Source organism: Sabethes cyaneus, chromosome 3, assembly GCF_943734655.1.
Source record: "Sabethes cyaneus chromosome 3, idSabCyanKW18_F2, whole genome shotgun sequence".
NCBI classification, from domain to species: Eukaryota; Metazoa; Arthropoda; class Insecta; order Diptera; family Culicidae; genus Sabethes; species Sabethes cyaneus.
The window spans coordinates 87100144-87126663 of NC_071355.1; the positions used below are offsets into that span (position 1 = coordinate 87100144).

The 26520-nt window shown below is 38.3% G+C and overlaps 1 protein-coding gene across 1 annotated transcript; it reads right to left on the minus strand.

Moving 5' to 3' along the window:
- Window positions 1–16749: 16749 nt before the first annotated feature.
- LOC128739839 (uncharacterized) lies at window positions 16750–25378 on the minus strand. The gene is made up of 8 exons (XM_053835340.1): window positions 25343–25378; window positions 25228–25262; window positions 25031–25164; window positions 24516–24954; window positions 24362–24457; window positions 22339–24309; window positions 21776–22271; window positions 16750–16887 (listed from the first exon to the last, which is right to left on the minus strand). The coding sequence occupies exons 1-8, from the start codon at window positions 25376–25378 to the stop codon at window positions 16750–16752; spliced, it is 3345 nt and encodes a 1114-aa protein (XP_053691315.1).
- Between the last annotated feature and the right edge of the window lie 1142 nt (window positions 25379–26520).

Sequence of the window (26520 nt, forward strand, 5' to 3'; positions counted from 1 at the left end):
AGCGGTTATATGTTCTTGTTTTAATATGCCTACCTCCAGCGCTTTTTCGGTGTCTTGTACGAATATGCCGAATTAAATTGCTCGTAGCTCACTTGTCCGTACTTGCAGTTGCTATTGGGTTCAATTATACATTTGCATCTTGAACCTTCACGTTCAACGAATTCTGCTACTATTTCAGTTAAAGTTTGGCCACTTTAGCGTTTCTGGGATTTTTTGCCGTAATGGTTAGATCCGGATGGCTTGGATTGATCCATTTTCGGAGCTTTTAGAGAACTTTGTTGTATAACTTTATGCCCGGTGATTGAAATTGAAATTTTCACTGATTTCACCCTGACAGTAACTGAACGGATTGAACTGCTCAAAGAATTTTTTTTACTACTGACACATCTTTATCATGCACTGATGTAAACAAAGTGGAAAATGCGTAGTCCACGAGGGAAACAACCGATTGACTGTTCTGTTGGTAGTATTTCGCGTGTAAATGAGACGGATACATATAGTTTTGTAGAAACTATCCCATCGGTAGGCAACCATGTTTTCGCCGCCAACATCTCGTGTGTGCGAAAATGAGATAGCATGTCAGCACTGCGTTTCACTTAACTGCCAGCAGTCTGATTTAAGCCCGCGGTCAAATTTTGAGCCCAGGACATGCTGTCGCTGACGTTCACTGCAGCTCGATATACAGATACAGATGTCGATGGGGTGGTAGAAACTGTTTTGAATGAGAAAGAAAACGCCACCTGTCAATTAGGAACGTTTACACTGAGAGAAAAATATATTCTGTGTATGAATTATCTGTCGAAAAATTGCAGCACTGGCTTAGAGTACAGTACAATTACAATTAGTGCAATGATCCTACTGACTCTATGTAGCAGCATGAGGATCGTTCATCGTATCTTGAAGCTAACAGGGCTGTTAGCCAATTTATGTTCTACTAGCTGACCCCACAAACTTCGTATTGCCACAAACTAAACTGTGTTGTACATAAATCGTGAAGCTCGGATGACCTTTGTCACAATCTTGAGTTTTGCAAGTTTCTGGGGAGTTCATGGGTGTTTTAATATACAAATTTTCCTCACAGTAAAGTAGAAAGCAACTCCCCCCATTGCTTAGCCCAATAAAATAAAGCGGATAGTATTTAAATATTCGCCATCATTACAAACCATTTCGCCGAATACCATTTTGTGGAACAACAATTCTCGGTTAACCATAACGCGGAACATAGAGTTTCGCAGAATACCATTTCGCGAAAAACCTTACGCGGGATGTACCATTTCACGGAAAATATTCTCGTAGAAATTACCATTTCGCAGGGGTGACCCAACTAAAGGAAAGTAATAGAGGTCAGTAGATCTAGGAAAATAAATAAACCTAGATAGAGGTGATCTCTACGGGGGGCAACCCCCCTCCCCCTCCCCCCCCCCCCCCCCCAGTGGCCGGCGCTTCCGACGGTAGGTCACCGGCAACACCCGCGTTCTGTGGCCGTCTCGCGCTGAATTATCTAATGTTACTATTGATAGTTTTTGGTGGTCTTGTTATTGATAAATGTTTTATGAAAGAGTCTAAAATTTCTCGAGTTCGATTAGTTTTTGAGTTACACAAAAATTTCTGTTTTATTTGTATGAGAGTCCTTATCCCCCTATCACAGGGGTGAGGGGTCTCAAACCATCATTAAAAAAATTCCTGCCTCCAAAACCCCTCAAAACCCCTCACATGCCAAATTTGGTTCCGTTTGCTTAATTACTTCTCGAGTTATGAGAAAATTTGTATTTCATTTGAATGGGAGCCCCCCCCCCTCCTAAAAACTACAAGGTATACAGTCCTAAGGGTTGTACGAAAGGGTGACGTAGGACTGTGTTATATAATACTCATTACATTGATAACATGTTTTAATCGATGAAGTATAACTTTATGTCTGATCATTAGATCAAAGACTAAAGCAAACTAAATTTATGGCATATGCATATTTGAGTATCTGTGAGAATCATTGTTTGAGTGTTTATTTTTTTTTTTGTCGGAAGAAATTGACCACTGCGACCATTATTTTGATCTATTGTGGTGTGAGTGTTTATTTGTAAAAGAAGAGCGAAATATTCTGATTTAATTCTTCATTGAATCAATGGTGGTTTTGAAAAAAACTATAGCTCTTATAAGAACTGTTTAAGACCACAACGGCCTGCTGCTGAATTTACTGCCAGTCAGTCGTTCCGTTTCCGTGGCTTACGATAATTGCGATCGAAGTTGCCGCCAAAATGCCATCGGCTTTGCCTCCAATTGCCATCGATGTTACCACTAACAACCGGTGTTGCCGCGAAATGTCCTTGGTCTTGCCACCAATTGCCATCCCAAGCCCTTGGTTTGCCTCCAATTGCCGGTGTTTTCGCCGAAATTTCATCGTTTTTGCCTCCATTTGCCATCGGCGTTGCCACCAATTACTGGTGCTGCCGCATCAATAGCCGTCGACGGTAAATACTGACCGTCCGTCACACTATGGCGCAAAGCTGGCCAAAAGTCAAAAATCCAATTTCAAGCTTTTTCCATTATTATATTTTTATCATTTTCTGGAATACTTTGGGAGGTTAACCTGAAAATTCTAGCCAGTTTGAAGTTAAAATGAATTTTTGACAAATGTCTGAAGTTGAACATGTTGAAGAATGATATTTTGTTCTTCCATACAAAATGTATGGGAAACTCAACACCAATATTCAGCGATCAAGAAAGTATGGCGGGAAACGTCAGAAAACAATCACGTTAAATGCATCTTATACGCAATTTTCTCTACCTTTTGGAAATCTAGGTGGCTTTCTGCGCTTTGCTGCGCTAAGGAAGTAATATCGACTTTTTGGCGGGTATATTAGAAGTGATTTCTTCTTCTTACATGAAGGAATGATTTTCTCTTCCATAGGAGAATTCCACGAAAGTCCCAATTAAAAATGCTCGTGTTTGTTCAAATTTTGTGTAGTTGTTTCTTGCGGAAAATATTAGAACCCTTGACTTTTTACTTGGTGCTTAGGGTGTCTTTTTCTGAGTTAGGGTGATGCCAAAAATCATCATTTTTGACCATTTTTCTTCCTTTAAAAATTCGTAACTGTTGAATTACTGAACCGATTTGAATTTATTTTTATATAGTGAAAATGCCTTACGATGGCGCTTCGAAGAGCTAATTCTATAGTTTGAACGAGCTTAGTGGATATCGCAATTTACTAAAGTTTTTTTTGTAATAATTTTTTTATGGCTTGTGAACCACCCTAATGCATTATGGTACAAGTTTTTTATGCTTTCAACGGCAAATACAAAATTTGCCATCTCGAAAACAAAAACCACAATGAAACAAGTAAAAAAACGAAATTATTTTTTCTAAATTTTGTGAACCACCCTAATGAGTGATCAGTTTTTTCGATTTGTGATCCCAAATTTGAAATCAGTGACCCCAAATTAGTTAAAGATGTTATATTCAGCCGATTTGAAGTAACTTTAGACTTTTGGCTAAGCTTTGTATGGAGGAGCCCCACTGTGCGTCAGTGCAATCGTGCGATAAATGAGCAGACGGCGAACCAAGTGTGCTATTTTATAGTCACTGGCACTGCCGCTACTACTTGTAAGTTAGTGTAGGTGTTGGGGGAAACCAGATCGACTGCTGCTGCTGCTCAAATGATTATCCGACGCTGAATGAGCAAGCATTTTCCATGTTTACCATGGTATAACGCAAAATGGAACGTTAACCATTTAGAAAGTGTAGAAAAATCTTTCCATTCTTCAATTACTATAGTTCTTATAAGAACTGTTTAAGACCACAATGGCCTGCTGCTGAATTTGCTTCCCGTCAGTCGATCCGTTTTCATTTGCATTCAGTGTTGGTTTGCGATAATTGCCATTGAAATTACCGCCAAAATGCCATCAGGTATGCCTCGAATTGCCATTAATTGCCGCGAAAATCCTTGGATTTACATCCAATTGCCGGTGTTGCCGCCAAAATGACATCGTTTTTACCTCCAATTGCTGTCGGTGTTGCCGCCAAATGCCGTTGGTTTCGCCACCAGTAGCCGTCGATGATAAATAGTGACCGTCCGTCAGTGCGATCGTGCGATAAATGAGCAGGCGGCGAACCAAGTGTACCATTTTATAGTCACTGGCACTGCCGCTGCTACTTGTAAGCTAGTGTAGGTGGTGAAGGAAACCATATCGGCTGCTGCTGCTTAAATGATTGTCCGACATTGATTGAGCAAGCTATCGAACAATTTCGCATGTCTGCGATGGGGATAATGCAAAATGTAACGTAAAGTGCATCGTGTGGGATTCACGTTGGCCATTGCCCAATGATTTCGCTTGTCTTCGGGGTCGGTGTTGCCGTCAATAGCCATCGATGCCAATTGGATTGGTAAAGGAGTGTGGCTTACAAAGTGGTCTCAAAGGTTATCATTTGGTTCCAAATCCTTTGGTGTATCTAATTGTCGTCTGTGCCTGTGAAGCTAGGCGATCACAAGGAAAATGTATGGGAAAATTCGACCTTAAAACTTTACACACATTTTCACTATTTAACGTATAAAAAATTATTATTAATATCATATATATAAAAATGGAAGTGAAAAAGTTCGACCGCGCATCACTTGAGAACGGAGCGTCCAATTTGAGCCGTCTTTTCTTTATTGTTTTCGTTTCCACCACCGCTATGTTTTTACGGCGAGAAAAGTTGGAAAATTTACTCGGAAGATAGGAAAACTCGAAAAATTAGTTTTCCATATAAAACCCGCAACGCATTGTATGCGCCATGTCGTTGGCTGCTATGATAATCGTACGATTTTTTGCAGCACCGTTGTCGTATTCAAACAAACATGTGGTTACCTTCATTGGAATCGCCACATCTGACAATGCTATTAAACATTTTGGGGGTTTACAATTTCAGAAAATAAACTATCAATAGGTCCAACTTATTAATCAATCTAAACTCAAGCCTAAAGTGTTAGCAATAAAATTCGTTAATTTCATTCATTCCTTCATTCATTTATCAAATTTATGAAACAAACACGAATCATTTTTATTCCTTTTTACATCGAATGCGTAGCCAGAAGATCCAGTGCAGGTTAACAAAAGGTTTAAGCACTAAATTCACTAAATTGCCACTTCCCAATCGTCAAATGAAGAATACATTTAGCATATGTTACCGGATTATGAGCATATTCGGTTTAACTCAATATCAAGCTAATAAATCAACAGTAAGAGCATATGATTTAGAATTTAAAAAAAAGTGAACGATGCGATCGTATTTAAGGGTCAGTCCCGGCGTAGTGGTTAGCATTCACGTCTTTCACGCCGAGGACCCGGGTTCAAATCCCAACCCCGCAGAAGTCACGAATGACCCAAGCTGGTTAAAGTGACTATAATCAAAACAAAAAACAATCGTATTTAACTTTCAGTCGATTTCATTTCGTATTAGACTCCTTAGGAGTGTAAAAAGGTTTATAAAATGACGCTTTTTTGTTAAATTGTTTTAGTGCGTGAATTACCAAAGGAACAATACAGCGATCAATTGATTTTGTGGAATAATAAAATTTAGTTTGTTTTAAGAATTGAGAATAACAGTTATCGAGATTCAGCAATGCAATTCCTTTGGGTAATTCTTATCAATAGATTTATGAATAAAAAAAAATAAAAATCTGATGACTATTGATATTGAATATATATCAGAATATAAAATTGGCCCTTAAATTATCGAGAAATTCCAAAGTTGCAGCAGACGATATTAGCCGTCGTACCAAATTTTACAACAAATATATTAACATCCAGTATTACTATTTTTAACCAGCAGAGTTTATAAAACAAGACTCAATGCAACTACCACAAACACGACTGTTGATATTGCGGGGATTGGCAAACCAACTTTTACACCGATATGCATTTCTTACTAATGACTTAATACAGTTGTTAAATTTAGACATTCTCTGAAATCCCAGCGTTTAATAAACCAAACGCAGAACTCCTTAGACAACGGCAAAACTTGACTTATACCTAGAAAATATCCCTTTTTCTAAAACGCAGCAGGAGTTCATCTGAAGTTAACATATCGTATATTTAGCCCAATTTGTGGCAGTACGAAGTTTGCCGGGTCTTCTAGTGTTACTATAAAATTTCTGGACATTTTATCTATCTAACGACATATTAACTGTTATGTTTCGTTCAGTAGTATAGTAGCTATCAGCGTTTGAAATATTTCATTCAAACGTTACACTTCTATTTTTCGTTTTTACAAAGTGCTACCCAGTCCCAGTATAGTAAACAAAGACGTAGTCCTACGTCAAAAGGGAGAAGGATCCTAATTCATCATAGAAAAAATTCTTGTCTCCAAAAACACCCACATGTCAAATCTGGTTCTATTTGCTTGATTAGTTCTCGAGTTATGAGGAAATTTGTATTTCATTTGTATAGGAGCCCCCCCTCCTAAAGTGGGGAGGGGTCTCAATTCACCATAGAAAAAAATTTTGTCTCCAAAAACATCCACATGTAAAGTTTTGTTCCATTTGCTTGATTAGCTCTCGAGTTATGCAGAAATGTGTATTTCATTTGCATGTGAGCCCCCCTTTTAGTGGGGGGAGGGGTCTCTAACCATCATAAGAACCTTCCCTTCCCAAAAGGGAAACTTGCACTTGCACTGCAAACTGAAATTAACATGGAATCCTTCTGTCTGGAAATGTGTACTAGAAATCCCAAAATAACAAGTCTCTCCGAACTCGTTCTGTATATTTATAAATTTAATATGAATAAAAATAGATTTAAATAGGTTTAATGAAAATAGGTAATTAGTCAAAAATTAGTCCTGCCAAGTATCATCATTTGTATTTATTGTAAAGTCGAAAAATTTGATGTGTTTTCGATCGATACATGATGTATTCGAAATAAATATGAAAATTCGCTAACTGTTAACAGCTGGTAACTTGCTGAGTTTCACAAGTTTTTTCAGCAGTAAAGTGTTAATTACAGGGGTGTGAAATTGTCAAAATTTAGCGGACTAAACATCCATGGACGGCGACAACTTGGAACCAGCCAGTATACCGAAAATAACAGCTAAAATTAGTTAAATAATGGCTAAAAGGCTGTGTTTAACTGCTTTCTAATTAGTTTCAGTAGTCTTAAAATGAATAAACCTTTAAGTAGGCACTAGAACCAAAAGTACCAAACCCAATGAGTGGGACATGTACAATGTATGTAGTTTAACAGCCACACCACCCCGCTTGTTAATTACGAAGCATTTCATTTGAGAGTTAATGATGGAAATAGCTTTCTATCCTTTTTTGAAACCGCTAAAATGTGTTAAAATAGGTATGCATTTAGCAAATAGTTTTGTTGGAAAGCAAATTAAATTACATTGTTTTTAAAATTGGATTGTAGTCCAAGTAACTTTAAGAATTAGAAATAATTTTGTTCGAAAGCAGAAATGGATGATTTATGGCAAAATACAGGGTGCTCCACCTTTTATGTCGGTATGAAAACATTGAATAACTTTAAGCCTAGTATCCAGCTGAAAAGAAAACAGCTCAAGAAAAAATCCTGGTATTTACCGAAGAAATTTTGACAACTGCAAGGCAAGCAATTATCTGTCATTTTTTCTTGTGGTAATAATTGCGCCGGATATTATTCCGTACGGAAAAGTGACGTTTCAATTCACTAGCATGTAAAACTGCGCCATCTGAAAGTAAAACAATATTTCTTGTGAGGTGCATACTGGTAAAGAAATCGCAAACGGAAAATCTTTTCTTCAGCATTTCTTGGCCTATCTTTTTGCCCATTTCTTTTCAGGTCGATACTAGGCTTTAAGAAAAAAAACCGATTTCTATTAGTAATGCATTTTTATTTAGTTTGGTTCCTTAAAATTTTCTTGGTTTAGTTTTTGAAAACAATATCAATTAAGTGACCACCTTTATTAGAAATTGCAAATCGACTCCTTTTTTCCGCGTTTTCCATTAGCGTCGATTTCCGTACGAATATTTGCCTTGAGCTCGTCAATAGTTTGTGGCTGGTTGGCGTAAACCTTGCTTTTCAGATAACCCCACAAAAAGAAGTCCGGGGGGTTAAATCAGGTGACCCCCCTTCCCAAAAAAACCCTATTTGCAAGTTTTCGCGCCGATCGGTTCAGTAGTTTTCCTTACAGAAGGAACAATTTAGAATAAGTATGTATTAGAATTAGGAACTGTCTGTGCGATACCATCGAAGACTAGAAAATAAATTAAAAAAACATTGGGACAGACAGACAGATCCATTTTTATAGGTATAGATTTCATGTCCATTTTCAGTTCCATATTTAAGTTCAACTTCTAGCTTAATTTTAAATCCAATTTCAGGTGAAATTTCAACTTTAATGTCAAATCCAATTTAAAATCTACTTCTAATTTCTAATTCTTATTCCTTCTAATTCAATTCCAATATCAAATAAAATTTCAACTCCAATTTCAAATAAACTTCAAATTTTGTTTTAGGTCCTCTTTCTTGTTCACCATAATGCATACCTCCTGGCTAGCTACGGATAATTTTCGGATTCACGAAGAACACTCAGTCAGCTTTTAACATGTTAACTCTTTTATTCAAAACAGTTTACCTAACGCTGAAGCCCTGCAGTCTATGTGGGATATAGGAAACGCGCGGTGGCTCGACATTGTAAACAAAACATTTTAACTAGGTATAGAAAGTAATAACCCAGTAAACCATTTGGTTTGTATATCTCGATTGCAACTGAGATATACGAAATCATATCTGAACGAAAAAGTTATATTTCACGCCATATAAGAACATATATGTACCAAAGTGGAGGCGATATACGTGCGAAAGCTTTGACAATTATTTGTAATTCTTTTTTGCGTAGTTTTTATAACACGCAACTAAATACTCCTGAATATATGATTAAGATATAATCAAATATTGCAATCGTCTATACTGCTTTATAATTGACAGTCATGAATTGTATATGAAGGCACGCACGACTGCAAAACAACTTATTGTTCACTTCGATTTGACATACTCTAATTATTATACAATTCCAATGTGAAATTGACATGAAAACGATTTATTATGAACTTTCTATTACGATTTTGTGTTATCTGGGAATAATAGCCAAGAGGCAACTGTGAGCGCTCTCGCTGACTATAGACAAACAATAAATTAGGTCAATGTATAGCTGAACGTAAAAGAGTGCAGGACAATAGCTTCCAGGACTAAATTGTGCCTTTAACATGATTTATAATACTTTTCAACCTGCTTGAAACTATTCTGATTCTCTGTGGAGAGTTTTTGAATAAAATAATGCCTTTTTTCGAGTTATTCGGGGTCAATATTAGAGTATTTTTACAGTAAAAGTTCTATGGTTCCTAAACAAGCAAAGATAGAGGTATACTATTTTCAGCAATGTTGTGTATTTTTACTATTTGTACAAATTTGTGAAACTAGAAAAAGTCTTACAACAACTACAAAAACAGCTAAAATAGAAAAACTGATTTTAACGATTTTTCATTTTTGAGAAATAGGATTTTTCTATCTTTACTGAAGAGATAGATGGTTACTGTTTTCAGCAAAATTTTTGTAATAATATGCTATAAAACTTTGCAGAACACATCAATGTGTTATATAGAAACTGAAGAAAAATAAATTTTTAATTGCACTTTTAGGGGGATTAATCAGAATTTGAATTCCACTGGACGATAGAACTTTTAATTTTAAGAAACTCTTCCAAAGGTTCCATAAACCTAAGCCAAGTTTTCCCGCTCAAAGCTAATGCGCACCGAAAAAAGCTTCTGGACCAGTGTGCTGTTCCCGGTTTATTGAGCTTTCGATTGACCAATTGAGGGCTAAATTTAATTTTTAGTAGAAGTATTCGATATTGCAAGATCTAAAGTCTTGAATTTTGAAAAAATTTTCGAAATTTTTTTCCCCTATTTTGTCAGCCCAAAATTCAACATGGGACTGACAAAATCGGAACATTGTATTCGTATTTACATTGCTTATTTGTTTTTGACGTAGGACTACGTCTTTGTTTACTATACTGGGACTGGGTAGCACTTTGTGAGGACGAAAATAGAAGTGTAACGTTTGAATGAAAGATTTCAAATGCCAATAACTACTAAACTACTGAACGAAACTGAACAATTTATATATCGTTGGATAGATAAAATGACCAGCAATTTTATAGGAAATAGGAGAGCAATTTTAAGGAGAGCGTAAGAGGGGGGGTTCCCATACAAATGAAACACAAATTTCCTCAAAACTCGAGAACTAATCTAGCAAATGGAACCAAATTTGGCATGTTGGGGTTTCAGAATGCAGGATTTTTTTTACGGTGCACTGAGATCTCTTCCCCATTTAAGAGAGGGGACTCCCATACAAATTAAATACAAATTTCCTCAAAACTGTAGAACTAAGCAAGTAAATGGAACCAAATTTGGAATGTAGGGGTTTCAGAAGGCATGAATTTTTTCTATGATAAATTGAAACCCCTTCCCTCTTTAGGAGCGGAGGCTCCCATACTAATCTACACCTATAAAGAAGGATTTCTGTCTGTCTGTCTGTGTGTCTGCCTGTCTGTCTGTTCCTTATAGAATCGAAAACTACTGAACCAATCGGCATGAAAATATGCATGTAGAGGTTTTTTAGGGCCAGGAAAGGTTTCAGTGATGGTTAGAAACCCCTCCCCCAACTAAGAGGGGGGGCTCCCATACAAATGAAACACAAATTTCTGCATAACTCGACAACTAATCAAGCAAATAGAACAAAATTTGGCATGTGGGTGTTTTCGGTGATAAGAATTTATTCTATGGTAAATTAAGACCCCTCCCCTCTTTATAAGGGGAATTATAACTCCTCTCCTCTTTAACCCTTTATAAGGCCGTGGCAATTATATTGCCACCAACGAAAAATATTTGTTTTGCGTCTATAATGACATTAATATAATTATAGAAGCAAAATAAAAATTTTTTGTTGGTGGCAATATAGTTGCCACTGCCTTATAAAGGGTTAAAAGGGGGGGCTTCCATTCAAATTTCCTCATAACTCGAGAACTAATCAAGCAAATGGAACCAAATTTGGCATGTGAAGGTTTTCGAGGGCAAGAATATTTTCTATAGTAAATTAGTACCCCTCCCCACTTTAAGAGGGGGGGCTCCTGTACCAAAGAAACACAATTTTCCTCATAACTCGAGAAGTAATGAAGCAAATAGAACCAAATTTGGCATGTGGGTGTTTTTGGAGACAAAATTTTTTTCTATGATGAATTAGGACCCCTCCCCGTTTTAGGAAGGGGGGATCCTATACACATGAAATACAAATTTCCTCATAACTGAAGAACTAATCAAGCAAATGGAACAAAATTTGGCATGTGAAAGTTTTCGAGGGCAAGAATATTTTCTATGGTGAATAAGGACCCCTCCCCACTTTAAGAGGGGGGGCTCCTATACAAACGAAATACAAATTTTCTCATAACTCGAGAACTAATCAAGCAACAGGAACAAAATTTGGCACGTGGGTGTTTTTGGAGACAAATTTTTTTCTATGATGAGTTGGGACCCCTCCCCATTTTAGGAAGAGGGGCTCCTATACAAACTCAATACAAATTTCTTCATAACTCGAGAACTAATCAAGCAAATGGAACCAAATTTGACACGAGGGTGTTTTTGAAGACAAATTTTTTTTCTATGATGAACTGGGACCCCTCCTCACTTTAGGAGGGGGGCTCCTATACAAATGAAATACAAATTTCCTCATAACTCGAGAGCTAATCAAGCAAATGAAACCAAATTTGGCATGTGAAAGTTTTCGAGGGCAAGAATATTTTCTATGGTGAATTAGGACCCCTCCCAACTTTAAGAGAGGGGGCTCCTATACAAACGAAATACAAATTTCCTCATAACTCGAGAGCTGATCAAGCAAATGGGACCAAATTTGGCACGTGGGTGTTTTTGGAGACAAAAACTTTTTCTATGATGAATTGGGACCCCTACCCACTTTAAGAGAGGGGGCTCCTATACAAATGAAATTCAAATTTCCTCATAACTCGAGAACTAATCAAGCAAATAGAACCAAATTTGGCATGTGGGGGTTTCTGGAGGCAAAAATATTTTCTATGGTGAATTAGGACCCCTCCCAACTAAGAGGGGGTGCTTCTACACAAATGAAATACAAATTTCCTCATAATTCGAGAACTAATCAAGCAAATGGAACCATATTTGGCCAGTGGGTGTTTTTGGAGGCAACCATTTTTTCTATGATGAATTAGGACCCCTTACCTTTTTAAGAGGGGAGCTCTCATACAAACGAAATACAAATTTCCTCATAACTCTAGAACTAATCAAGCAAATGGAACCAAATTTATCATGTGGGTGTTTTTGTAGGCAAGAATATTTTCTATGGTATATTTTCTATGGATTTCCCCACTTTAAGAGGGGGGGGCTCCTATACAAATGAAAAACAAATTTCCTCATAACTCGAGAACTAATCAAGCAAATGGAACCAAATTTGACATGTAAGTGGTTTTGGACGCAAGATTTTTTTCTATGGTGAATTAAGACCCCTCTTTTCTTTAGTAAGCGAGTTATGGCCCATCTCCCCTTTAAGAGGGTGGGCTTCCATACAAATGAAATGCAAATTTCCTCTTATCTCTAGAACTAATCAATCAAATGGAACCAAATTTGGCATGTGGGAGTTTCAGATGGCAGAAATTTTTTCTATGGTGAACTACGACCCCTTCCCCTTTTAAGAGGGGAGCTCCCATAAAAATGAAATTAAAATTTCTTTATAACTTGAGAACTAATCAAGCAAATGGAACCAAATTTGGCATGTGGGAGATTTTGGAATCTTGAATTTATTTTACGATAGTTAGAGACCTCTCACTCTGTGGTAGGGGGATATGGACTCTCATACAAATAAAATAGAAATTTTTGCGAAACTCAAAAACTAATCGAACTCGAGAAATTCGAGACTCTTCCATAAAACATTAGTCAATACAAGACCACAAAAACTATCTATAGTAACACTAGATCATTCAGGTCGCGAGTGTTGCCGGTGACCCGCCGTCGGGAGCGCCGCCCACTGGGGGGCTTGATCATCCGAGATTCATGATTTATGTACAACACAGGTTAATTTGTGGCAATACGAAGTTTGTCGGGTCAGCTAGTAATATATAAATTTCCTCATAACTCGAGTACTAATCAAGCAAATGGAACCGAATTTGGCATGTGGAGGTTTTTGGAGGTAAGAATTTTTTCTATGGTGTGCTGAGACCCATTCGTCAGGGAGGGTGAGTTCTATGGTGAATTAGAACCTTTGCTTTCTTTTAGAAAGGGAGATCCCATACAAATGAAATACAAATTTCTTCATAACTCGAGAACTAATCAACCAAATGGAACCAAATTTGGCATGTGGGGGTTTTTGGGTGCAGTTTACATTAGTCTTTGATCTGATGATCTGATATAGTCCTACGTCACCCTTTCGTACAACCCTTAGGGCTGTATACCTTGTAGTTTTTTTTCTTCATTTTTCTTTATATATACATTAAGTTTGGTTCTTCTAACTCAATGAATTTGAAATAGATAATTAAATTCGATATTTGTTACATTCTTACACTTCATTGATACACTTCATTGTAAAACTCAACTTCACTTAACGATAACGATTTAAATATGACTTCCATCACAACTCTCGTTACACTTTGTGAACCTCCCGTATCAGGGTGCATTATACGACTTCGAGGACAACTCTTGATACTATTTCCATTACGGGCTTTACGTTTAATATTAAAAAACAAAAAGACCTCATTTGTTTAAACTTATTTTCTGAAGCTTTTTCTTTGGTAAATATTACATACAATATTATTCGTTCCTACAATCGAGAAGCACTTTTGCCCTTATGGTCATGTTAGCAAAAATTAGTAATTTAAGTCTCTTCGTAATTTTTCGTCACACAAAATGTTATGGCATATTTTCGTTAATTTCACTTCAAACTCCAAATCGGTATTGAGTTCTCCAATGTCAATTCTTTTTGAAGCTGAACATTGTTTCACAATCCGATTCGGATTTTACTGTTATATGTGGATAGTTTTTTTCCGACTAGTATGTATCTCTCATTTTACGACACCGATCGGATGAACTAAATAATCCAACACCGTATCGTTCACATCGAGATATAATCGCCCGGGCCGATTAACCAAATCACCTATCTCTCTGCTGGAGCTGTGCTTCTGCCGGCACATTCATTTTACTGTAACCATCAGCAATCGCAGTACGTATTATTTTCCCATCAAACTCCCCCACCTCAAAAGGATTCAAATCTCCCCTTGCTTGATTCAACTTTCGCAAAAGCTAGCAAGCCACAGTAATTGCCTTGCATAGGGTGAGTACAAAGAATCGACCGTATCCGAGCGTGTAACCGCAACCACCGCACCGCCCGGAGCCGTCACACTAGAGGGGGTGAGACGAGGGCTGGCGCAGTCAGTACCGGTTGGTAGATTATTTACTACCATTTGTGGATTTCGCGCGGTACAATCCGACCAGATCGCCTGAAGACGGTGGGCGATGATGGCAAGAGATGCCTCGGCAGAACAAAACTTAATCCCCATTTATCATGATTATCAATTTCATGCTATTCACCACTGAGTACACAATTTGTGCTAGAAGCATCGGACTATCACCGAAATCCTGCCTCCGAGCGTAGTAAACGGCCGGAAGTTTTCGGGCCTCTTGAGTAGCTGTACGCGTCTTTCCAGTGAGTACCACCCTCCGGCTCGTTCCAGCTGACTGATGAGTTCATGGGCGTCAATGTGGGTAATATCGTAAGCAACGGCTGGCTAACGTTTATTTGCCAACTGACTTACGGTACCAACTTCACTTACAGACAGACACAAGCGCGCATACACACAGGCGGGCGGTTTTCCGAAGTCGGGTTGAATTGGCACACCGCACCAAAGTGGCTTGCTTTGTATTTTAATCCTCCAAGAAGAGGGTACTTTGAAAGTTTGTGAAGCACCAGCTCCCTCGGAGCGAGAAATAATCAGGAACGAGTTATCCGTAATGTATGATTAACGATTGCAAATAAAAGGAAGAGGAGGTAATTTCGAATTGACAAACATTGCGCTTTATCGAGTATGAAGGGTATTTATTTTCATGATTGATTACCAACTACTGAGAATTTATTAGTGGGCATACCGTAAGGCTCCGGGTTTAGCAATACGAGCGAAGCCCGGACAAAACCGAAATGAACTTGCATACATTTATGCTTCCAGAAATTGAATTTTTGTTTAGAGAGACTAAGCAGCCAAAGTTTTGTGTATATGAAATTCAGTCAATGTGAAAGTTTTTTGCGATGTTTGACTTTTAAATTTAAATGCTAATGGGTTAGCGCAAACATAACATCATTAATTAAAATTACAACCCTAACAATCATCACACTTTCGCCAGTCAGTAGCAAGATGACATGATAGCACAAGTAGCATGAAACTCCAAAGTTCAGAAAGCCATGACGTACCCGAATGCTTTACTAGCATAATGTTTAGCTTGGAGGCATATCTTATAAAGGAAGGTTATCAAATACTGAAAAAAAAATCAGAAAAGAACAGTAATATGCTTCTTTAACTTTTTTCCACATCACAGCAAACCATAGGTCGTACATTAATGTACCAAAATCATTGTCCATTGTCCATTGTCCATTGTCCATTGTGCATTATCCATTGTCCATTGTCCATCGTCCATTGTCTATTCTCCGTTATCTATTGTCCATTGTCCATTGTCTATTCTCCGTTGTCTATTGTCCATCACCAGTTGTCCATTGTCCGCTGTCCATTGTCTATTCTCCATTGTCCATCACCCATTGTCCATTATCCATTATCCATTGTCCATTGTCCATTGTCCATTGTCTATTCTCCGTTGTCCATTGTCCATTACCCATTGTCCATTGTCCATTATCCATTGTCCATTGACCGTTATCCATTGTCCATTGTCTATTCTCCGTTGTCCATTGTCCGTTGTCTGTTGTCTGTTCAAAAACTAGCAAGTCACGTTCAAAAATCAACTGCAACCAGCTATTTCCATATTATTCAGTGATTTTTTTCCGCCTTTCAAAACTCTCATATGTCAAGCGATTTAATCGTCATTTGCATTATACACGAAAAATCACGTTTTATCCAAAAACGCAAAAAACACTTTCGAAGAGCTGTTTCGAATCAGAGTTCAAATTGAAATGTAACCATTGTTTATCTTATATCAATTTCCTGCATTGAACGCCAATAGCGGATTCAAACGGTTCGATGGAACAGCATGAATAGCCGACCGCCAATTAGGGGGCCCGAGAGTTCTACAAATTAGTGTTCATTTAGCCTATAGACCTGTGCTTCCGCAAATTTTCAGCGTCAACGATTTCCACGCAGCCGTGCAAGTTCAAAGCGTTAAAATTCATTTAATCATTGAATATGCATCGCAAAAACCTCGCGTTCTTTGAACCTCCGGTTTTCATATCTGTTTACCAGCATTTCCACCGAATGCGCTGACCATTTTACGTACTTACCTATTATTCGGTTAACTGACTTCTCTCTAAAAACGAGCAAAATGAAGGGAATTACGTCCGTTGGAAGTCGTGTAAGCAAGCATTTTGCCCGGTTTATTTGATTACTCATGTCAAGCGTTATGAACGAAAGCTCGCGTACAGGCTTTTGATTCGATTTTTTTTCTCTGTCGAGCAGCAGCGGTAGATAGCGGCATAATATTTGTAATGCACTGCCGTCATGCATCAGGAATAGCTAAGCAAACGTAGCTGGAGCAGTAACTGGGCCACGTTCCACTGCAGCATCGGTGGAGTTTCCAGCAACAACTTGCGCGACGGTTCCTCCAGGGTGTCCTTCAATAAGTGGTAAACGTCCGGATTGTACTGCGGAAATAAATAAATATATCATATATCATCGTAACCGGCTGTACTAAAACGTAACGAGCTACGGGTGAAAAAAAATATGGTTATAATGATTGCTTGAAAGCAGTCAACACACGTGTGCCAGAATTATCAACACTTGAAGGCCCTCCACTAAATTCTGTTTATGCTGTTGATGTAAAATACAACGCGTGGCACTGTCGCCAACTGGTAGACCGTGAAATGCTTCGCTTGCTTCGCCAAACGCGAATGTAAACAGGGATTTTCCAAATGGTATAAGGATGCTAGGTATACCTAACTGCTATAGCCCATTTTAAATAACAAGCGACAAGGTAACGGTGTGATATTGATATTGCCCTTTCCCGTGCTGGTATTTTGACAATCCACAGATGACCCCACGGGAAAGCAATATCAATATCAGCAATGTTGTTAGTTCGTAAAATGGTCTATTACGATAAGATTAGACCTAATTGACATTCATCATATTTTTATAGGCATGAAGTTCTTTTCCACGCAAAAAAAAAATTAGTTTGTAACGATGTTAACATGCACAAGAATTAACACTAAAAAACTACAAGGTATACAGCCCTAAGGGTTGTACGAAAGGGTGACGTAGGACTATATCAGATCATCAGATCAAAGACTAATGTAAACTGCACCCAAAAACCCCCACATGTCAAATTTGGTTCCATTTGGTTGATTAGTTCTCGAGTTATGAAGAAATTTGTATTTCATTTGTATGGGATCTCCCTTTCTAAAAGAAAGCAAAGGTTATAATTCACCATAGAACTCACCCTCCCTGACGAATGGGTCTCAGCACACCATAGAAAAAATTCTTACCTCCAAAAACCTCCACATGCCAAATTCGGTTCCATTTGCTTGATTAGTACTCGAGTTATGAGGAAATTTATATATTACTAGCTGACCCGACAAACTTCGTATTGCCACAAATTAACCTGTGTTGTACATAAATCATGAATCTCGGATGATCAAGCCCCCCAGTGGGCGGCGCTCCCGACGGCGGGTCACCGGCAACACTCGCGACCTGAATGATCTAGTGTTACTATAGATAGTTTTTGTGGTCTTGTATTGACTAATGTTTTATGGAAGAGTCTCGAATTTCTCGAGTTCGATTAGTTTTTGAGTTTCGCAAAAATTTCTATTTTATTTGTATGAGAGTCCATATCCCCCTACCACAGAGTGAGAGGTCTCTAACTATCGTAAAATAAATTCAAGATTCCAAAATCTCCCACATGCCAAATTTGGTTCCATTTGCTTGATTAGTTCTCAAGTTATAAAGAAATTTTAATTTCATTTTTATGGGAGCTCCCCTCTTAAAAGGGGAAGGGGTCGTAATTCACCATAGAAAAAATTTCTGCCATCTGAAACTCCCACATGCCAAATTTGGTTCCATTTGATTGATTAGTTCTAGAGATAAGAGGAAATTTGCATTTCATTTGTATGGAAGCCCACCCTCTTAAAGGGGAGATGGGCCATAACTCGCTTACTAAAGAAGAGAGGGGTCTTAATTCACCATAGAAAAAAATCTTGCGTCCAAAACCACTTACATGTCAAATTTGGTTCCATTTGCTTGATTAGTTCTCGAGTTATGAGGAAATTTGTTTTTCATTTGTATAGGAGCCCCCCCCCCCTCTTAAAGTGGGGAAATCCATAGAAAATATACCATAGAAAATATTCTTGCCTACAAAAACACCCACATGATAAATTTGGTTCCATTTGCTTGATTAGTTCTAGAGTTATGAGGAAATTTGTATTTCGTTTGTATGAGAGCCCCCCTCTTAAAAAGGTAAGGGGTCCTAATTCATCATAGAAAAAATGCAACACCCACTGGCCAAATATGGTTCCATTTGCTTGATTAGTTCTCGAATTATGAGGAAATTTGTATTTCATTTGTGTAGAAGCACCCCCTCTTAGTTGGGAGGGGTCCTAATTCACCATAGAAAATATTTTTGCCTCCAGAAACCCCCACATGCCAAATTTGGTTCTATTTGCTTGATTAGTTCTCGAGTTATGAGGAAATTTGAATTTCATTTGTATAGGAGCCCCCTCTCTTAAAGTGGGTAGGGGTCCCAATTCATCATAGAAAAAGTTTTTGTCTCCAAAAACACCCACGTGCCAAATTTGGTCCCATTTGCTTGATTAGTTCTCGAGTTATGAGGAAATTTGTATTTCGTTTGTATAGGAGCCCCCTCTCTTAAAGTTGGGAGGGGTCCTAATTCACCATAGAAAATATTCTTGCCCTCGAAAACTTTCACATGCCAAATTTGGTTTCATTTGCTTGATTAGCTCTCGAGTTATGAGGAAATTTGTATTTCATTTGTATAGGAGCCCCCCTCCTAAAGTGAGGAGGGGTCCCAGTTCATCATAGAAAAAAAATTTGTCTTCAAAAACACCCTCGTGTCAAATTTGGTTCCATTTGCTTGATTAGTTCTCGAGTTATGAAGAAATTTGTATTGAGTTTGTATAGGAGCCCCTCTTCCTAAAATGGGGAGGGGTCCCAACTCATCATAGAAAAAAATTTGTCTCCAAAAACACCCACGTGCCAAATTTTGTTCCTGTTGCTTGATTAGTTCTCGAGTTATGAGGAAATTTGTATTTCGTTTGTATAGGAGCCCCCCCTCTTAAAGTGGGGAGGGGTCCTTATTCACCATAGAAAATATTCTTGCCCTCGAAAACTTTCACATGCCAAATTTTGTTCCATTTGCTTGATTAGTTCTTCAGTTATGAGGAAATTTGTATTTCATGTGTATAGGATCCCCCCTTCCTAAAACGGGGAGGGGTCCTAATTCATCATAGAAAAAAATTTTGTCTCCAAAAACACCCACATGCCAAATTTGGTTCTATTTGCTTCATTACTTCTCGAGTTATGAGGAAAATTGTGTTTCTTTGGTACAGGAGCCCCCCCTCTTAAAGTGGGGAGGGGTACTAATTTACTATAGAAAATATTCTTGCCCTCGAAAACCTTCACATGCCAAATTTGGTTCCATTTGCTTGATTAGTTCTCGAGTTATGAGGAAATTTGAATGGAAGCCCCCCCTTTTAACCCTTTATAAGGCAGTGGCAACTATATTGCCACCAACAAAAAATTTTTATTTTGCTTCTATAATTATATTAATGTCATTATAGACGCAAAACAAATATTTTTCGTTGGTGGCAATATAATTGCCACGGCCTTATAAAGGGTTAAAGAGGAGAGGAGTTATAATTCCCCTTATAAAGAGGGGAGGGGTCTTAATTTACCATAGAATAAATTCTTGTCACCGAAAACACCCACATGCCAAATTTTGTTCTATTTGCTTGATTAGTTGTCGAGTTATGCAGAAATTTGTGTTTCATTTGTATGGGAGCCCCCCCTCTTAGTTGGGGGAGGGGTTTCTAACCATCACTGAAACCTTTCCTGGCCCTAAAAAACCTCTACATGCATATTTTCATGCCGATTGGTTCAGTAGTTTTCGATTCTATAAGGAACAGACAGACAGGCAGACACACAGACAGACAGACAGAAATCCTTCTTTATAGGTGTAGATTAGTATGGGAGCCTCCGCTCCTAAAGAGGGAAGGGGTTTCAATTTATCATAGAAAAAATTCATGCCTTCTGAAACCCCTACATTCCAAATTTGGTTCCATTTACTTGCTTAGTTCTACAGTTTTGAGGAAATTTGTATTTAATTTGTATGGGAGTCCCCTCTCTTAAATGGGGAAGAGATCTCAGTGCACCGTAAAAAAAATCCTGCATTCTGAAACCCCAACATGCCAAATTTGGTTCCATTTGCTAGATTAGTTCTCGAGTTTTGAGGAAATTTGTGTTTCATTTGTATGAGAACCCCCCCTCTTACGCTCTCCTTAAAATTGCTCTCCTATTTCCTATAAAATTGCTGGTCATTTTATCTATCCAACGATATATAAATTGTTCAGTTTCGTTCAGTAGTTTAGTAGTTATTGGCATTTGAAATCTTTCATTCAAACGTTACACTTCTATTTTCGTCCTCACAAAGTGCTACCCAGTCCCAGTATAGTAAACAAAGACGTAGTCCTACGTCAAAAAGTGCGAAGTGGCATAGTAGATATTTCACTTGACATGAACTTCTGGTATAAAAGCTCTCTTTTTAACAAATCAAGCCTCAAGCTTTCTCCAGCAGAGATGAAAAGCTGAAACTTTCAGGAAAGTTTTGTTTTAGATCAACTAAGAAAAAACCGCAGAGATGTATTTTTAATATTGTCCCTAATCCCGATGTCCCGCAACGGCTCGCTGAAAAAATGCAATCGCAGGGTCTTACAGGGGGGTGAGGAGACTGTAAGCAAGTTTTACATGGCTTCGTCATTCCGGAGATTTTCGAACATTAGATTCGAATCCAGAAATACTGTCATTGACGTTCCCGCTTTCACCAGTTTCGGCTTTGCCATTCGAGGGCAAAGTAACTTGTCTGAGCCGAATAAAAATTAGCAAGACTCGTTAAGTTTACACGGCTGTAATTTTGTTATATTTAACATCTAAGCTTTGAGCAAAAACAGGTCGATTAGAGTTTTCCCAATCTTTTATTGTTTCTCAGGGTCCAAGTTCATATTTCATATTTAGCCTTCTCTAGAATCGAGCGAAGAGTGCGTTACGTTTTCGTAACGCTAGGAGGAAATGGGTTAACTAACAAGCGATACATTTGGTTTTTGGGTGACTTTGATCCGCACTTTCTTATACCACTCAAAAGCTATCGAACATGACACGTGATATACATTAACTTCGGAGACTGGCATTATAAATAGCTGAGGCATTTACAGGACGAAGTCCTGGTACTACAAAAGTTGTCAAACACGTATGTAACAATATAACTCAAAATTTAAACAACAATCGAGCGATAATAACTGGGGAACTCACCGATTGATTTGCCGGCGTCGGACAGTATTCCAATAACACAAGATCCAACGGAGAACATAACTCCTTCACGGTCACCGATGACACTGCCTGAGGACTCATCATCACAGTGGTAAATTGTGGCTTCTTGCGCCCTTCAATCGGTTGACGATATTCGATCAGAGCTTCTCTGGCTGAACAGTACCGATTCCAAAAACTGCTTCGAAAATTATGTGTCAAGCAAAAGGCTGCCATCGCTTTGAGGTTATGAATTTCCATCGATTGGTGCTTTGCACTGGTCATTTTGCGCACATAGAAGGGGGCATCCGGTTCAGGAAATATAGTAACGTTAGCTTGGGCCAGATATTGTTTTAACTCATCTAATGTAACTTCATTGACGGGTACGCTAATATCCTGTTTAGGTGCATCATGGAACGCTACTCGGTAACCTGATTTGGTTACTCTAATTTCTACAGTGAGACTTACGCATTCAAGGGTTAAAATGGTTGTCAAATCCGCCCTAAAAATAAAAATTCTTGAAAATGTGTTTTAACAATTTGATGTTAGGTAGTGATTATGAAGCTCACATTTTTCCGTATCGTCTTAGATCCCACTGCTTAAAGGGCAAATTGTAGTATTTTTCCATTGCAAAACCAAATGTGCCCAGTTGCTTCACCCAAATGGTAATCTTCTTTGCTGCCGGGTCAAATTCTTGTTTGCGAACAAGCTTTGTCGTCCAACTTCCCTTGGGATGATCTAATAACTGCAGCTCTTCTCTTGAATCTCGTACTAGCGGAGCCGACTCACGTTCGTCATCAGTAGACACATCTGAAGCACTCATTACGGCCGATGTTTTATGTTTACGTTTCTTTTTTCCCTCTACGGTGGAACCTCGTGATAAACGTTGCCGTGGACGCTCGGGCATCAAAAACGATGACATCCTTCTTATTGGCTGTCTAGGATTCAACCAATGCCGATGGGATAAATCTTTCGAAGCTCTGCTGACTTTTCGAGACTGTTCCATCTCTGTTTCCTCTGGTGTTACAACTTCTGCGAATTGTGGCTGTTCCTGTTCTCTTAGACGATCCAATAGTTTGAGAAAAGTTGAAAACATCTTACACACGGACTCGGCACCAAATTCATCATCCGAGGCTACAACCTCCTGCAGCTCCAAAACGATCTCGTCAATTTCCTGCTCATTAATTTGTGGATTAGTTTTTTCGGTAATGACTAGAAGAGGAATTTTGTTAACAGGCGGAAACAGATAAGAAGGGACATCCTGGTTTAGCTCCTGTAATAGCGATTGGGCTGGAGTTGTAACATTTGTATCGATTAGAGGTCCGTCAAAACTGGCAACACTTTTCTTTCCTTCCGGTACATCCGATAGACTTGGAAGACGTAACATTTCATCGGTGGTTTCTAGAGGATCTTTGTTGGAAGCTTGCATTGCCAGAAATTTTGGATATAGCAGCTCATTGAGCAACTCTTCGATTCCCACTCGCTGGTCGTGGTGAAGTTTGGACACTAAAGTTTGGAAAAGGTTCTGTAGTTCAGCGTGAAACTTGAAATTTTGCGGAAGTCGTGGTAAAATATGATCCATGATGAGAAAATGTAGTTTAATATCCGTCGGAATATCGTTCAAATCGAAATCCGGTACAATCGTTGGTTTTAACAAATTCTTTATAGGTTTCGGAGCACTCAGTAAAAGCTTCGCTTTTTCTTCCATTGTCTTGTCATAGTTCAAATGGAAGTCTTTCAACTTTTCATCTAGAGATTGAAATTCTTGACTTTCTTCCCATGGTTCCCAACTACAAACAATGGGTTCATGCCACCAGAAGCAGCACTCAGCTAATTTGAATTCAATTTTGATTAGCTCCTCATCGGATTCGCCAACAAACGGTAACTCGGTTAGTTTGATATCTGTAGGTATAGATGCGTAAATAAAATCACATCTTAGCTCTACCGTCTGTGGAAGCTTGCAAAACCAGTCAAAAGTATAAATGCCACCGGTGATTCTGTACTGTCTAAGATTCACCATACCCTCGCTGAGATTCAAGGCCTCCGGTCCTATTTCCTTCATTTTAATATTATACTGTGCCATTTCCTGTCCAATATATTCATTTTCTATGTTAACCGTTGTGCTTTCGGTTACAATGGGTGGTGGGATATCGGGCAAAACATTGGGAGCATCATTCTTCTGTTTACCTTTCTTCGTTTTCTTCGTCTCTTTTTTAACGTTCTTCCCAGCACTCTTAGCATTTTCCTGTTGTTCGAGTTCCTGTTTTGCTTTATCCTCTTCGTACTTTGCTCTAGCAGATTTCATTGACTGAAGTTTCTGCATTCGCAACGCGTTTCTTTCAGCCCATTCGATCTCTTGACTAATAACCAGATCCGGTACTGCTTCCTGCGTACCACAACGAAAATTCCTATCCTGATCCGAATAGTGATCGAACCATGTCCAGTATCCTCGCACAAGCGAGTCTTTTAGGTCCATTGAAACTGGTTTTGAAAGCTTCACATTCAGAGTCTTCATTGGAAGTGATTTAATCAAATAATTGCTAAAACAAACCACTATTATACTGAGAAAAACTAAATGTTACTTAAGCTTACTATTCCGATGGTAATGGAACATCACGGAAACTCCAAATGTAGAACTGAAGAATGTCGGATGCGATCGAAAACTCCGCCGATATGGAATCAAGTGGCCTGAAAAAAAAACAGTTTCAGTAAGTAATAATCGGACTCTAAACAACGCATTAATTACTTCATGTCACGCCAAATGTTTCTCCCAATTTCCATTGTTATACCACCCAGCGTGTCCAAAATCTTCTGTCTTATTTCATCTCTTACTAAAAGCACCTCCTTTTGAGTTGAATTTTCCGTCAGTGCTAACACCTTAAGCGCCTGCTTAATCTTATCAAGATGCTGCTTATAGATCAAGTTATCGTTTTCGGTTTCGAGAACCTTCCTGGTTTTTACCGGCTCCTGCTCATCCTGTGTCAGCACGCTCCGTTCGCTGACGTTCAACGTCCAGCTGGTCGAATTTTGTGCATCTTTCTCCGTTTCGAAATTCCACCGATACAGAAAATCACGTAAATCGGCAGCATTCGCTGAGTTGGGTTTATTTTCACAGGATAAATACTGTTCCCATTCAGTTTTATGTTGTATTTGGCGGTTCAACTCTTGTGCCGTTTTTTCCAGCTCTGAAAAAGATTGTTCGTTTAGTTTTAGTTTGTACCTACTGGACACAAACTGGGAGGCTAAAAACTAAAAACTTACTTCGAAAAAACGTGTCAGATTCGATCAAACCGGCTCGTCGTTGGTTGTACTGTTTGAGATCCGACCTATCCTTCGCCAGCAAGGCTTCTTGTTCTTTATGCCATTTATTATCAGCTTCAGTCCGGAGAAGTTCGCTTTAAAAACTTGGTTGTTAGGTAATTTGATGTATTGACGGGTAGTCATTTTCCGATACTTACAGTTGTTTTTCGGCGGCCATTTTTGGAGGTTTCTTCTGGAAGTTTAAATATAAAAATTATACATAAAGAAAATTGCCTCACTTTATCAAATGATTTAGAAATCAATAGAGTTTACCTTCCCGGAGCGTTTTTCAGAAATTTTTTTCACCATGATGGTAAATTATATTATCAAACGTCACATAAAGCGCAAGGACTTCTTTGGTGCAACCGATGAGTTGCTTGGTTGCTTCGTTTAGTTTTCCATAAATAGGGTAGAGGATCCATATTTCGCCAGGAGCTATATTTCGCCAGTTTGATCCCTTTTCCAAATCCAAAGCCTTTTTGCATGTTTTTGGTAGACTTAAGGTACCAGTACACTGTTTGCTGAATCATCCAATATTTGATCTATTTCATCAAATAAATTTGAAATCCCGTGTACTGACCCAACCAAATATTCGAACAAATTTTATTTTTCAAAATGTCGCCGAGCTTTTCCAATAAAATTTGGCGGTTTGTAAAACAGTGTAATATGCCAATCAAATTAAATTTGTTTTCGTAACATTTTGCGCTGTTCGCCGGTTTGTTTGCTTGAAACTTATCAAAAAAGCTCACAATGTTTATTATTTGAACTGCTGTCAAAATCGAATTTGGTACAGGAAAAATCGTGCAGAAAGGAAGTTTTGCAAAGGAAATGACACTGGAATAAATCAGGACATTATTAAATCAATAGTGAACAGTTAAAAAGATTATGAATAATGAGGAAATCACTTAATAGACCTGTTTTTCGAACATGATTTGTTTAACGGGAAATTAGCAGTCAATAACTTTTCGTCGGAGAGCCCAATTTCGGAAGCAGTTTTTGGACCCAATAGCTGGGGTCTGGTTGTAAAAATATAAATACTGCCTTCTTCTTGCCAATCTGAACACAGCGAATATATTTTCATGAACAGAATTTTTGTTTCAAACAAAAAAACTGCTTTTGAAATTGGCAGAATCGATGACGACTAATTTCACCTTAAATACTCTCTAAAATTAGGCACTACCACGTATATAATACTACATATGTGAAACATTATTCTAGTATATCTAGTAAATAAATAGTCAGCATGTAAACGTTTATTTCAGGATCGAAAGGCTACATTCTGTTTCTGTTAACATTGATAATTTACTAGAAAATATGAACAATAATTGTATGCATATCCACCTTTTCGCGCGCTTAATGGCGGCTAATGGGTACAGTTTTCGACAATGTTTATTTGCTCACGTATGCTTGAAAGTTCTACAACAACAACTAAGGCTGGAAATATCAACTTG

Bases quoted from the DNA above. Each gene is read 5' to 3' on its own strand.
- LOC128739839 (XM_053835340.1), bottom strand. From the start codon at position 25,378: ATGGTGAAAAAAATTTCTGAAAAACGCTCCGGGAAG. The intron at 25,263-25,342 runs GTAAACTCTATT...TTAAACTTCCAG, and splicing joins CTGAAAAACGCTCCGGGAAG to AAGAAACCTCCAAAAATGGC. The intron at 24,458-24,515 runs GTAATTAATGCG...TTTTTTTTTCAG, and splicing joins AACATTTGGCGTGACATGAA to GCCACTTGATTCCATATCGG.